At 37.2% G+C, this 14,917-nt stretch overlaps 1 protein-coding gene and 1 long non-coding RNA gene across 3 annotated transcripts; one reads left to right on the top strand and one right to left on the bottom strand.

The window, feature by feature from the left end:
• Window positions 1-528: 528 nt before the first annotated feature.
• LOC104090371 (pleiotropic drug resistance protein 3) lies at window positions 529-13,278 on the bottom strand. Its single transcript, XM_009595442.4, has 24 exons — window positions 10,966-13,278; window positions 10,638-10,761; window positions 10,064-10,149; window positions 9,093-9,177; window positions 8,267-8,426; window positions 8,107-8,183; window positions 7,845-7,898; window positions 7,664-7,754; window positions 7,238-7,539; window positions 6,871-7,152; window positions 6,409-6,722; window positions 6,061-6,221; window positions 5,866-5,969; window positions 4,962-5,115; window positions 4,751-4,876; window positions 4,555-4,628; window positions 4,115-4,447; window positions 3,725-4,015; window positions 2,653-2,736; window positions 2,420-2,553; window positions 2,067-2,294; window positions 1,350-1,521; window positions 965-1,219; window positions 529-852 (listed from the first exon to the last, which is right to left on the bottom strand). Exons 1-24 carry the CDS (start codon window positions 11,349-11,351, stop codon window positions 586-588), a joined length of 4,344 nt encoding a protein of 1,447 aa, XP_009593737.1. The 5' UTR covers window positions 11,352-13,278; the 3' UTR covers window positions 529-585.
• LOC117275295 (uncharacterized) lies at window positions 813-2,038 on the top strand. Of its 2 annotated transcripts, none has more exons than XR_011409185.1 (2): window positions 813-903; window positions 981-2,038. It is a non-coding gene; the product is annotated as an uncharacterized lncRNA (long non-coding RNA). The 2 variants fall into 2 exon arrangements; XR_004505451.2 differs by having other exon boundaries at window positions 814-903; window positions 984-2,038.
• Window positions 13,279-14,917: the final 1,639 nt, after the last annotated feature.

Below are 14,917 nucleotides of genomic sequence, written 5' to 3'. Positions count from 1 at the left end.
GTTATTTTGCTCATAGCTCGATTTTGTGCAATTTGTTAAGAACTTTATTCCCCAGTAATTTATCTGAGCAATTCAGCTGTTGAGATGATTGTAAATAATTGTTCGTAGGCTACAGATTCATTTTCAGGCTATTAATTGATATGGGGTTGGACCTTATTTGTCCCAACTCACGTAAGTGCATACATGTATGATATCTAGATGCTTATGCTTAGCATTTAATGGTAGTGTAACTGTATTTTTACTATTAACGGTAATGATAAAATCTTTGTTGCGGTTTGAATGCTTCTACTTCCTACCAAGAATGCCTTTACCTTCTCAACTTGAGGTAATTTGACAGTACCACAATTTCTGAATATCTGTGAATGGAATTGCTTCAAACACTTAAGTTTTTACCGTTTTAATATAATCTTTAAACTCTCATCTACTCTTAGAAAAGACAGATTAGAAATTCATGCATCTTATCAGATCCCATACTTCTCTCCCTGGTATTATGAATATACCATAACCTTATTTTCCCCCAGTCTAATGTACAAAAGTAACATGGAAACTATTTAATTTGAAACATACAATGAATAAGTTGCAATATCACCTCCTCTGGAAGTTCAACTTCCCAATGAAAAATGCAAATAGACTAGCAAAAACTAGGGGGTATGCAATCAAAACAAATGCTACAATAGGTAATTGATTGTGGTGAAAACCAAAATAGTCCCCAAGAAAGGCTGCTACTGTTTTCTTTTCTTGAAACACGGTAATTTCTTTTTCTATATCTCCATATTGTGAAGTAAGCATCCCATTCAGCGTCCAAGATGTAGGTGTTAGATAATAGAACCAGATCCACCATTTGGGAATTTGCTGCAATGTAGGGAAAAGAAACAAAAATTGAAATGTCACACACTGACTGAGGTAATTACAAAATTATCATTGATTTTTACATTCAAAGTGGCTTAAATTCTGAACCACTTACGGCCTTTGGCATCAAGAAGCCAGCAAAGAGGTTGAACATTGTGTAAAAGGATGATTGAAGAATTGCAGCTACTGGAAAGCTTGGCGTCATTGAAACAAGCATCATTCCCAAGTACGTGAAGTACAACAATGTGCAAAACATCGAATAGAAGTACCAGAAAACCTTATAGGCCGACCAATAATATCCAATCATCGGATATGTTATGACAGTAAATGCAAGCGCTTGAGCTAAAAGATATGGAATTTCAATTGCCACCTACAAAATCATGGTACTCAACTCAAATATGAAGCAGTGAACTGTTGAAGACAAGTGTAAGATTTGGCATTACTGAATCCCCAGTAACTTCAAGTAGTCAACATGCCAATTTTGTAATCCTTATATATACCTGTGCTAATGCATAAGCCCATGATGCATACATCCCAGCAAATCTTTCCCGGTATAGGACTGATCGCTCTGTGGTCACATATGGTAAAACAGAAGATGAATTATTTATGCCACAGAAGATTACTGCAGTGAACATAGCACCAAATACACTGAAGACGCTCTGCTGGTTATCTCTGTCAAAAAAGAGGAAGAGAAACAAAAGAACAGTCTAAGAAAAATAATCAAGCTGCTTAAGTATAAGATAACATATATACGTGTGTGTGTCTATATACATATATATGCAATGTACATGTATATATAAAGTGACTCTATTTTAGTTGATGTAACCAAGTCCATTATCATGGGAGAGAGATAGTCACATCATTTAAACAGAACTTCAGTTCTGCATCAACCTTCACAAACCAAAAATGAAACTCCAGAGTTCGGTTTTAGCTGTGTGGGTGATGTCAACAAAGATAAAATTAAGCCAAAATGTTGAATGTTAACAAACTGTACAGGAAAGGATATCTGAGCGGAAAATATTGGATCAGACGACCTAATTCCGTTTTCAACTGTGTCATGACAACCACTTTAAGCATCACTTTTGGGATAAATATGTTACTTAGAAGTGGCCAAGAAATTTATATGAGGATGTATAAAGTTTTTAATTCGCACGGTATAATGAAGCATGTTGTCGGTAAGTTAATTGAAGCTTTGGTTTAACAGTATTTTGACTTACAGTTTCTTTCCCTTATCCCAAAAGAGCAATCCAGAAACAAGGGAAGCAAAAAGCATGTGCAGAGAGCGCATTAAATTGTATGAAGGACTCCTCCAATAGGACCAGTATTGTTTCCAAAAGCAAGTCTTGAATTGTCCCCAGCCATTCTGTGAAAACAGGGTGGGGAAATGCAAATCTTTTGAACCAGCTGGTGGGAAACTCAGCTTCTTTACAAGCTCTTCGTTATTTCTGTAATAAGTGTAAACCAAAGAGGAGTCATGCACTAGTTATGTGCAAAATGTGCTTTTAGGTGATACAATGTGTAAGATACATTATAGAACTAATGCTAGATGAGGTGAATAGCTATGACTAACTTGTGTAGAGCAGAATTTTTATAGACTTCAGCAAAGTCTATGCTAATATCAGCTTCGCTAGATGTTGATGTAACCTCTAGCATCCATGTTGCTGGGTTGTGGTTGTTCTTTATTTTTGGGACACAAGAGATACCCTGTCAAATGAGAAAAACAAACAGCAATGTCAACTACTATGCAAAGAAGCTTTTATTACTAGCTTGCTGCAACATTAATAAAATGGGAAATTAGTTCACCTCAAAATATTCAATCATTTTACAAGAATTTCGACCGAGGTGTCCCCAGTAGATCATGCGCCCACCAGTTTTCAATAGAATCAGCTGCAAAAGAGCACATTTAAAACAAATAACTTTTTGATGATATCCATGAAGGATACATAGTTACACAAACTGAAAGATATTTCTGATTAGATGTATCGCAAATTTCCACGGCAATTTGAAGGAGAAATCAAGATACATAGTGTAACTTCTAGCACCCAAGAGCGTGACTTCGTGGTCAATAAAGTGGGTTGAGAACCATGAGGTCTCAGTTCAAATACCAGCAGAGGCAAAAACACTAGGTGATTTCTTCTCATTTGTCCAAGCCTTGGTGAACAGAGTTACCTGGTACATGTTACTGGTGGGAGGTAGCAAGTATACCATGGAATTAGTCGAGATGCGTGCAAGTTGGCCATAGCACCACGCTTATAAAAAAAAAGAATATTGTAAAGTCTATGTTTAATCATCCTATTTCTAAGTAGATGTCATTGCTTTTACTACAAATGGAGGTTGCAAGTTTCACGGCAACGTGAAGAAGAAATCAAGAGACATACTGTAAGGTCTATGTTTAATCATCCTTAAATGTGGGAAACAACAGAGATAAATGACTTAGCCTTCATGTGACGACACTTCTTCTATTCATTTGTAAGGAACTAGATATTATTAAATAGTAATTCGGAAGGTCTCATAAGTCACCGTTTAAATGGCTTCCAGGACAACTTCCCCAGGCACTGATACACATAAATTGAGAAATACTAACCAAGAATTCTAAAATGCTACTTATATATCACGCAACATGACATTAGGTTCTGTGAGTAATCTGACTGAAGCCTATGAATATATAATCGACCTTAAAACCTTGAAATTGCATGTTCAAGCAGGCATTTGTTGATTGTTCTCAGTGCACAAATTGGAAAGTATTCTCCACCCAACCATGGACCATTAAGTACATGCACCATTAAATGCAATCACAGTGTTTGCATACTGGAAAGTCATTCAAACTCCACTTCAATCTGCATTACTAAGTATTTACTCCTTACATGCATCTTACCTCATCAAATGCTTCAAATATGTCAATGCTTGGTTGGTGGATGGTGCAAACTATTGTTCTTCCTGTATCAGCAACATTTTTCACAGCGCGCATGACAATTGCAGCTGATCTTGCATCCAACCCTGTTGTGGGTTCATCCATGAAGATAATTGAGGGATTTGCAACAAGCTCCACAGCAATTGTAAGCCGTTTACGTTGTTCAGTTGAAAGCCCACTAACACCCGGCATGCCAACCAGCATGCCTTTTATTCCATCTAGCTCAATGGTCTCAATGACTTCTTTCACAAACTCCTGGAGATGCGCCAAAGCAGTTCAAATATAGATATAGCCAGAAAGAGTAGTGTTCATGAAAGAAATAGTAATTCAAACTCTATGTTAATTAGTTCGTACATATTTCGTTTTGGAGTCAATCTGAGGATGAAGTCGTAGCCAGGCAGAAAATATAACTGATTCTTCTACAGTTATCTGAGGAGAATGTATGTCTGTCTGCTCACAGTAACCTGAAACTCTAGCGAATGTCTCTTGAACTTTAGGATACCCACCAACTTTTATTTCTCCTTCAACATAACCAGTTGTTTTTCTACCAGCAAGAACATCAAGGAGGGTCGTTTTTCCAGCACCACTGACACCCATAAGGGCTGTAAGGATACCAGGTCTAAGTGCGCCGGTAATATCTGAAAGAAGTTGGAGTCTTTTTTGAGTGAAACCGAGCTCCGTCATTGCCTGACATGGACATAAAACCACAACCTCAGCCACTGAAACTCAGCTTCAACAACTCTTAGTTATCCAAAAATGATCTAAATACGAAATGAGATAGATTTAGAAGATACCGCAGGAGTGTCAACATAGTACTGAACATCTTGAAACACGAGTGATAGAGGTTCAAAAGGTAGAACCATTCTTCCTGGAAAACAACAGAAGAAACCATCTTTTGAAGAGCAAGGAAGCAACTATAAAATGATGAGAAAGATGGTAAGAAACAAGATTTCTCAGCCAATTATTTGTGCAATAGAATAAGAGGGTAACCTGCTCTTTCATGAGAATCCATTGTGGCCTTGGAATTTTCTGCTGCATCAGCTTTATCAATAGAGTCACTACTTCCTTCGATTTGGGAGTACTTATCCGTTGATATAATGGCGCGAGAACCAGGAGCTGCATCGCATTTTCAAGAAAACCAGCACGTAAACTACAAAGTGTATTGTGCAGATTCTTTGAAGTACAAAAAAGATGAACGTACCTTTTAAGAAAGTTAAGGCCAAGGTGAAACCGATGTTGAATAGTATTGTAAAGCCAAACAGAGCACAAACTGATATCCAGTAAAAATATCCATCAAAGTTTAACCCACGGCTTTCAAGGACTTCATTCCCTATACTTGTGTTTGTTGGTAGCGTCTGTTTAAATATGAAGCATGTGAACTGAGTATTGAATATGATATGGACAACTAAATTTAAAATCTGCGATAAGACAGATAAAGCTATTGGTTCAAGTTAATACATGTATGTATCAATGAGGTAAACATCTAATGAGACTGCTAAGCTATCAATTTGGAGTAATTCTCATCATGCAGAATTTTATGGCACATTTTATAGGTTAGCTATAGTTGAAACTGTTGTACCCTAGTTGGAGAGAAAAATCAGTTATTGCTACTGAGTGCCTATGAAGGGCTTGAATGGATTGTTATAGCAGGAATACAAAAGAACATTAAGCACTTGAGTCCAAGGTAGCCTTTAGATTACTGTTTCTCGTCAAGGAAAAAAGTACTAATGCTTTATAAGATGTGATTCGTTATGTATATGATGAACATTGCTTATTCAAGTGTTTCTGGAATCAAAGAGACAATTTATGCTTTGCATGTTACAGATTTGGGCTAAATAACTACCGACATGAATATCTGTCATTGAACTTCTAGAACCTTCCCTAGACAATTTCAGTCTTTTAGTAACAAAAAAGAACTGACAAACTACAACACTTATATCATTATCTTAAACGGATGATCTCTTCTTTTTTCGGAGCGTGATTTCAGGACAGAAGATGAAAAAACAACCACCAATATTGTTTTCATTTTCTTATACATATGCCTTAGAGAATACTTTTCAGTATTGCATAATTAGAGAGAAAATATTTGAGCTATTGACTCTCACCTTTTGCCATCTTGGCGCAAGAAATTCATTTACAGCAAGACCTATCTCACCATATGTCAGCGGAGAAATCCAGAATCCCCATTTCAGCCAAATGGGCATTGAGGCTGTTGTCAAATAACCGGTAGTTTAGTTCTGCTACTCACCCTCACATGAGCATCATATCAAAATGAAGAACAAAGAAATAGGAATGCTTACGTCTTGGTATTATGAATCCGCTGAAACATAAGACAAATAAGATTGATAAACCACCAGCAGCTGTAGAAGCAACAATAGTCCGGCAGACAGATGCCAAGAAACGGAACATGGAGATTGATGTCATGTGCACGGCAAATAATAGAAGCAATTGCCGGAAGAACCTGTAAGTGACAGAATAGTCACGAAAATGCATGAAATTATTCAAATCATTCCTTAAATACAACTGGAATTAGCGAAGTGCAAGCTGCTGAGCGGAAGCCTACTGGAGATAGTGATATAACTAACAAAACAAATTTAGTAGAAGGAATAGAAGCAAGAAAGTAGAAGATATTTACATGTAGCACTCACCTTCCAGCCTCAGGGCTGAAACCAATGACATAATAGGTCATAGATGCCCAAATGACAGATTCTAATAGAGAAAGAGGAATCTTGAGAATAGTAGCAGGAATTGTATATGCCCATGCTGGGTAAAAGCATAACTCGCTCTGTTTATAGAAAACTGCAAGTCTTGTTATTGTCATGGACAGCTCAGGGAATCCATCCACAAGAAGAATGATGAGAGCATAAAACAGAGCTCCCAAATAATAATTTGCATGTACAAGATCAGTATCCATCCGAGTTCTCAAAAATACAGTCATAGTGATGGATGCAATAATGGCGAGCTGCATAGTAGAAGCATAGATTGCAATAAGTTGTGATAAATCTAAAGAAGGAAAATGTGACTTCTATCTTTGCTTAGGATAAAGCGAATGAGTAGAGAATATTTGTAACTTGGAGTACCATCATAAAAAGACAAGACAGATCACTTACCTGAACAGTTTTGAATATGTAGATGAAAGAATTCCTTTTCATGAGAAGGAATTCTCTTGACATACAAGCTCGAAAGAGTTCCCACTTAGGAAGTGAATAGTCACGAAAGGTTATAGAGTTTCTATGACTCCTGGAGTTATCATATGGAACAGAAAGTTCTTCATTCAGCTTTTTCCTGTAAGGAGATTCCTTAAATTTTCTGGATAACATATCAACTGACACAAATTTATACGTTTCTTTAGTTCCATGCCAGTACTGTGCTTGATCTTTTTTCGATGTAACCTGAAAACAATGAACAGATTTGGTGAGCTTCTAATTGACAGAGAAAAATATAAGGACCATTTAACAACAGCTGCTATGGACTTGCCTCCTGGAGGAAGTCAGCCACCCCTTTCCTTTCAGGACATTTGAACCCACAGCTTTCAAAAAATTCTAAAGCAGAATTTCTTGGCCCATGGTAAAGAATTTTTCCTTCAGCCATCAGGATTATATCATCAAACAGATCAAAGGTCTCTGGTGCTGGTTGAAGAAGCGACACAAGTATAGTTGCATCTGTAATATGTGCCAGCTGCTGAAGGCAAGCAACAATCTGGTATGTAGTCGAGCTATCTAAGCCATTCGATATTTCATCCATAAACAATGCTTTTATGGGGCCAACAATCAGCTCGCCTAAGTCACACAAATAGTTGGTTCCTTTATACTTGTTTTGCAAATGGTATCAAGTACATTAGCCTACTTAATGGAAATACAAACTGACAGCATTGTTACAAAGCAGATCGTGGTTTAAAATTACCTGTTGTCAGTCTTTTCTTTTGACCACCCGAGATACCTCTTCTCATGGCATCACCAACCAATGTGTCAGCACAAATATCAAGTCCAAGAATCTGAACACAGTGACAAGAATATGGCAATCATTAACTTCTATTCCGATTGCTAACAAAGGATTAAGAAAGAGGGTACTTCAATAAAGTTACCTTCAGAATATAATCCGTCTGAAGGTTTTTCTTTTGTCCTTCAATAGATATCGCCTATATGATGAAATTTGATTTAGAAGGTTAAAATCAATTACAACATTGATTGCAGAGGAATGCAAAAATGATTTCCAGGCATTTTACTTGAACAAAGAAGCAGGAAGCACACTGTGATAAAAATGGTATAATCTTGTCCGATAGATACATCAAGCAATCCTTATAGCTCAACAAAGATGAAATGAAAACAACTTGATGTTAAAACTACCTTCATGTAAGTGTCTATATCTGGATCAGGAACAACTCCTGCTTCTTTCTCCCTTCTGCTTAGGTCAGTCATAATCTCTTCAAAAGGAAAGGCATAGCTTTAGAAACAGTGCTGGAACATTCATCTCTACAGTTTATCTTTTATGTGCAGAAAGGCATACCTGCTCTGCTTCCTACTCCTTGAAAACGAGATGAATAATCTAGTGTTTCTCTAACAGTCATTTCAGGGATGTGTAGATCATTTTGGCTTACATATGCAGAAGTTTTCTGTGGGACAAACTCTTCCAATTTATAACCATTGTAAGAAATCTCCCCAGAAACCTGTTAGACATGGCCAGAAGCAGACACAAAAGATCGACATTAGCTCCATATATTCTGAACTCCATCCATACCATGAATTCAACATCACTCTTGTTCAAGTGAAGGTGCAAAAATTAGTGCAATTGCTCAATAGTTTCTTCTTGGAGGAGGGGTTGGTGAAGTCAATAAAGCTTCTGCTCTCTTGGTGAAATGGGAGAAAGATAGCAATTAAGTGTTCCCTAGCTGAGATCTTAAAGATATAAAGGAACTAAAAGTGGCTAAGACGACAACAACAACAACAACCCAGTATAATCCCACTAGTGGGGTATGGGGAGGGTAGTGTGTACGCAGACCTTACCTCTACCCTGGGGTAGAGAGGCTGTTTCCGATAGACCCTCGGCTCTCTCCCTCCAAGAACTCCCCACCTTGCTCTTGGGGTGACTCGAACTCACAACCTCTTGGTTGGAAGTGGAGGGTGCTTACCACTAGAGCAACCCACTAATAAAACAATTCCTACAAAAGAAGACCTATTAATTCACATCCAGTATGTTGTAGATCAAAGTAGTTGCTTCATATCAGCTGACGGGTTATTTTAAGAAAGTATTCCTATATTTTTCTCTTGCCGACATTAAAACAAAAACAACTTTAATCTTTTCTGACATTAAGAGCAAAACAACTTGAAGAGACCTTTAGAGATTTGTCCAGGTTTCCTGAAAGTGCTTTCAGTAGTGATGTTTTGCCGCATCCAGGAGGTCCAAGCAATAGAGTCATTCTGTAAAAATAGCAAATGTCTTGAGTAAATTCTAAGTGTCCGGTTCAAGAACTCACATTTTAAAACAATGACTTCAAAATGAAGAACTAACTGTCCATATCAGAACATGCTGGAGGGAGAAACTACTAAAAGGTAGACTGAAATTAGCAATAAAAAGTAAGCTGCACCAAGCTTCACATCACAAGATTATCGTGAATGCAAGACCAGTTCTGACACTTGACCCAAATAAAAACCACTTCACAACAAATGTACTTCAAAAGAACCTCTTGCAAGTTTATGCATATGATAATGTAATCACTAACTAATCACTTGCATTAATGCTAGTCAACTAATTTTCTTCAGAACAATACTATGCGACAAGTATATTATTCATCTCTCAGTTGCAACTATCAAATTGATTGAGAACATTAATCAACCAAACGGTTCCAGTGTCTGGAGGTTTGTACTGCGTACACAATGCACATTATGTTCCCAAGGTAAATACATGATTGAGAGGCCGAATGCTTTTTTGGTTCACATAACTGGTTCTCTTACGTGCTGTCAAAACATGGCCATTACTGAATAGGGCTATGTAAAATATCAAACAACAAATAAAAACAAGGATGACTAGTTCACAAGCATTTTCACCAAAAACTGAGCTTAATACAACCAACACAGATTCTGCTGTTGTTATTCTTGTTCAATCAACGAGCGAGGATTGATGAGACACTAACTGCACCAGATACGAGATGAGAATCACTGACAGTGTAAAAACAATGACCAGAAAAAGGTCTGTCTCCTGCAAGTCGGAAACTAGAAATCCAAGTTGTTGGCGTACTTATAGTGAATTACATTGGCATAACTATTTAAAGTGAGCATATGCGATGGAGGAGCTTCGGCGACATACCGTCCAGGTTTTATTACACCACTGACATCATTAAGGATTTTAATCTTGGCCAGTTCTGACTGTAGACCTGGAAGCCTAGCAAGGTTCTGTTGAACAAATTAAATCACTAGATTTAGAAACCTGTAGAATCACAAGTAGCAAAATAGAATAACCTAATGCTGGAGCTTGCACCTTATGCTATACATTTAACATTTGAGCTCTGAAACCAGGATCACTATGAAGATGCTCATCAATTCTCTCTTACTTTTTCTAACAGAATTGGTTGCAATGCATCAGAAAAATAACTTATTGTTGTCACATATAGGTAAAATGACCTAATGGAAAATACTATTAAAATTAGATAACCCGAATATCGAACTGGATATATTAGCACAAGAAAGATTCAACTATTTCCAGCTAATAATGGTTCAATTAATCACGTCTTCTCCTAGTCGAAGTCCTAATAAATGCCTCCTGATTATCAATTTTTAAATCCAGCATTAAACAGCTGCTACTTTAGTTTGAACTAGCACACATGTAAGAGATCAAATTGATGAAAATATAAATGGTGCTCAATCAAATGGAAAAAACTTACCATCGTTATGCTTTTGAGAGAATTCCAAAGTGTAGGGAGAGGCTTTCCATGAACTAGCTCACATTCTGCTTCAATGGTTAAATTTTTATATCTCACTTCCACTGTAGGCAATTCTACACCAACTCTACAAGAGTCAAAAACATTTTCAGTTCGTTGAATTAAGTCTAACAGATAAACCTTTGATAATATGAGAAGACAAACTATGAGACATACAAATAATGATGATCATAAATTAGCATTATCAATCACCAAAAAGATGGCAATTCAAAAGCAAGAGCAATGACCTTTCGATGTCTTTTACAGCCAAGTTATGTAACAGAAATCTTACTTGTCAATTCTCTTTCTGATTTTGTGCAACAATTGAAGGTTGTCATGTTCAATGTGCTTAATCATCTTTTCAATGAAAACATGCCTTTCTAGAGCTCCGAGCTTGGTAACATCAGTTACTCTTTTCCTCTTAACATTGGCGTCGTTGCCATTGATTTCCTCAAAGAGAGATGATCTCAACCTATCAAATGTTGGCAGTCTCTCAATTGCTGCCCAGGCCAACATGTTCTCCTCATCTACAGCGTCGTCCTTCTGAGAAGCACTCAAGGCTGAATTGCTCCTGAAACTCGAAGACTGGCCCCTAAATGATGATCTCAAGCTTCTTCCAATCTCTGCGAGATCCATTCTAAATGACTCTATTTCATCTGAACCAACCAACTGAGCCATTTTTGGTGTAAAATATTTTCCGCTCCAAAGCTGTATTTATAGGGAGAAAACAAAGAGGGGTGCACCGTGCATGTCTAACATAAAATATTCTTGCTTGCTTGAACAGCTAAATTTAGACCGTAACATAGATGAGGTAAGGAAATACATCATTCATTTTTTTTATGAATAAAAGCATTCTTGATTTCTTTATATAGATAACGTAAATTAAAGAGACATACCTAGAGAGTAAACAGATGTTTACAGTTGATAATAAATGAAATAAGGCTTGTTTATGGAGAATAACAAAAGAAAAATCTTTGAATAAACAAAAGAGTGCTGCACATTTCTCTAACTCCTCAAGGGACAGAGTCAGTTGACTTTCCTAGGAGGACAAAAAAGAAATGATTATTCTAAGGTTCTGACATGTAAGTTCATAAGTTCCAAAGTTCAAAGACTTAAACTAGGAGCTAGGGTCTTCCTTTATCTACAATAGAGCTTCATTATAGCTGGGTCATGCCCGTTACTGCTTTGTTTATGGCATGTATTATAATATTCCAACTATTCTTTGTAGTTGGCGGGAGGTGGGTGGGGGAGGGTGAGTTCTGTATGTCAGCTCTTGTAAAGGCGTGAGACATCCCAGCTAAATAGAAGGTCCCCAGGAAGATGAATATTACAGTACTACAACACAGCAAAACTATATTAGTATCAATCAAATGAACATTTATCAGTGAAAGAACAGTCAACTACTACATAATCTAAGTAAGGCCTGATCAATTGCCATCTGCATAATTAATCATTTGTATTTGCTAGCTCTATTGGTCCAATTCATTCCAATACTAAATAATGCTATGTTTTACGTCAAATTAAGGATGGGTTACGTACCTAAATATCATAATTATTCATCAACCTACATGTCTAGAGCTAGAATAAAGAATGGCTCAAATGGTCCCATAAGTTTATGGGTTGGACTATTTTAGTCCTTCAAATTTGTTACTGAACATTACAAGTCCTTTAAGTTTGCAATTTCTTTTTCCAAATCATTGGTCTTAGCGGAGACAAAATAATGTTTAACATCGGACCAAGAAAAAATCTAACCTTCTTCTCCCTGGTTTTTCACTTGTAACTAAATTCCCGGAACATACAGCAACAACAACAACAACAACAACAACCCAGTAAAATCACACTAATAGGGTCTGGGAGGATAATGTGTACGCAGACCTTATCCCTACCCGAAGGAGTAGATAGACTATTTTTGAAGAGACTATTTTCGAAAGACCCTCGGCCCAAAAAAATAAAAAGACAAAAGGACAAAAAGGAACACAATATTAATATCACAACAACATAAATTCCCGAAACATATATTAATTGAAATTCCCAGAACATAAATTAGACCCAATGACGTGGACAGAAATATTTTAATAGCAGCAAAAAGCTCAAAACTTTGGCTTGATACTCACATGGCAGCCCTAACCCTTGTGGGTAGAAGATTTCTGATAGTTCCATAGCCAATCAAATCGTATAAGGAGGCACCATTTTAAGTAGTAGTAGTAGTAGTAGTAATAGTAGTAGACATTTGGTGTCTTCACCAACTTGGGAGAAGAAAATCTCCATCTTCATTATTGTATCATTGCTCTCCACTTTAGCTGTAGACAGACGAAATAGGGTAAGCCACGTACACCAAACTCTCCAGGATATTCCGATACTTGCCTCGGTAATTTTCTCTTTGGAGCTGCAAATCATGTGATACCAACACGAATCATAAGGGAAACAAGATAGGGGATTTTCCTGATGCGAATTGCAAAGATGGAGCTTTGTTGAGCTCGTGATGAAGGAGCATTGAGTTTTTCCATCCTTTTTTCCCTTTGTCTTTTACTGATGCTTCAATCAGCAAATTAGTGCTGAATCCATTAGACTTATCTAGTTTTATACGCACTTCTGTTCTTAAAAGAGATTTGTGACAGACGGATGACTAAATTTTAAACACTTGAGCAAAATTTCGGGTATGCTTTAAATAGCAGTCCTAAAAGCGAATATTTGTGCACTTCGCCCTCTTGACCACCACACTGATTATGACTATACCATAACCTTGTTCGCCACCAGTTTAATGTACAAAAAGAACTAAAGAAGCAGGGATGTTATTTAATTTGGAATACAAATGAATAGGCTGCAACATCACCTCCTTTGGAAGTTCAACTTCCCAACGAAAAATGCAAATAGACTAGGGGGTACGTAATCAAAACAACAGCTACTACAATAGGTAATTGATTGTGGTGAAATCCGAAATATATAGTCCCCAAGAAAGGCTGCTACTGATTTCTTTTCTTGAAACACGGTAATCTCCTTTTCTATATCTCCATACTGTGAAGCAAGCATTCCATGATGTAGGTGTTAAGATAATAGAAACAGATCTACCATTTTGGGATTTGTTGCAATATTGAAATGTAAAAGCATATGTAGAAAGAGGTAATTGCAGTTGTCTCATTGATTTCTAGATTAAAGTGGCTTAAATTCTGAACCACTTAACAACCTTTGGCATCAAGAATCCAGCAAATTAAAGAGGTTGAACAATACATAAAAGGCTGACTGAAGAATTGCAGCTACTGGAAAGCTTGGCATCATTGAAACAAGCATCATTCCCATGTAAGTGAAGTACAAGAGTGTGCAAACCAGAAAACCTTGTAGGCTGACCCATAATATCCAATCATGGGATATGTGATGACAGTAAATACAAGAGTTTGGGCTAAGAGATATGGCAATTCAATTGCCACCTACAAAATCAGGTAAGTGGAATCAACTAAAATATGAACCTGTGAACAGTGAATTGTTAAAAAATAAAATTTGGACTTAATTCAACCCCAAAAGTCAACTCATGAATTGAAGATTATCCAAGACCATGTAATGAATTGGTCGGAAAAAGGGAGGTAGGGCTCCTATTGACTAAAGGTTGGTTCTTCCCTTGCACCTGAAATAGGAAAAATGCTGATCCAGAAGAATGGTCTGGGCTTTTGAAAAGATGACACAACAGTCCATTCCCTTAATTAATCTGGGGTACTCTAACACCATCCCGCACGCCCACACATAAACAACTAAAACATGGATAATGGGAGCCCAATACAATGCTCAGTTGTTAACTGGAACCCCTGCTAACTTTCAAGTGTACGCTGCTTTATTTAAGCCTCATGCAAATTGTACAGCAAATTATCTCGTTGCTAGGGTAAGTGCTTGTGATCGCCTCTATAATTATGCATGTACCCGCAAACTATGTAACAAGCAAGAAATTGTTCTCTTGGGGGACATGGCACATATCAGTGGCTTGGTTGCTATTGGGGTCATATATTCTCCTTTCAAATGCGCAATTGTTTTTACATGTGCTACACCATTTATGGGTGCAAACGTTTACACTCCATTTGTGTTAGAAAAAGATCTTATTTGCCTATGAGGGGTTTGATAATGAGCAGAACATATTTCTTGTTGTTTCCATATCGGTCGTTGTTGCAAGAAGTATACTGGATCACATGCGATTCTTTGGCAACTTCGGACATTGTGGTTGGGTTGCAATTGGCGGTCATGCTTCTAACACTATTCTT

Source organism: Nicotiana tomentosiformis, chromosome 1 (assembly GCF_000390325.3).
Source record: "Nicotiana tomentosiformis chromosome 1, ASM39032v3, whole genome shotgun sequence".
Classification (NCBI taxonomy): Eukaryota; Viridiplantae; Streptophyta; class Magnoliopsida; order Solanales; family Solanaceae; genus Nicotiana; species Nicotiana tomentosiformis.
The sequence above is the reverse complement of the archived record's forward strand: the minus strand, read 5'-3'. Positions and strand labels throughout refer to the sequence as shown.

Bases quoted from the DNA above. Each gene is read 5' to 3' on its own strand.
- LOC104090371 (XM_009595442.4), bottom strand. From the start codon at position 11,351: ATGGCTCAGTTGGTTGGTTCAGATGAAATAGAGTCATTTAGAATGGAT. The intron at 8,427-9,092 runs GTCTCTTCAAGT...CATGTCTAACAG, and splicing joins ACCTGGACAAATCTCTAAAG to GTTTCTGGGGAGATTTCTTA. The intron at 6,723-6,870 runs GTAAGTGATCTG...TCTACTATGCAG, and splicing joins ACATATTCAAAACTGTTCAG to CTCGCCATTATTGCATCCAT.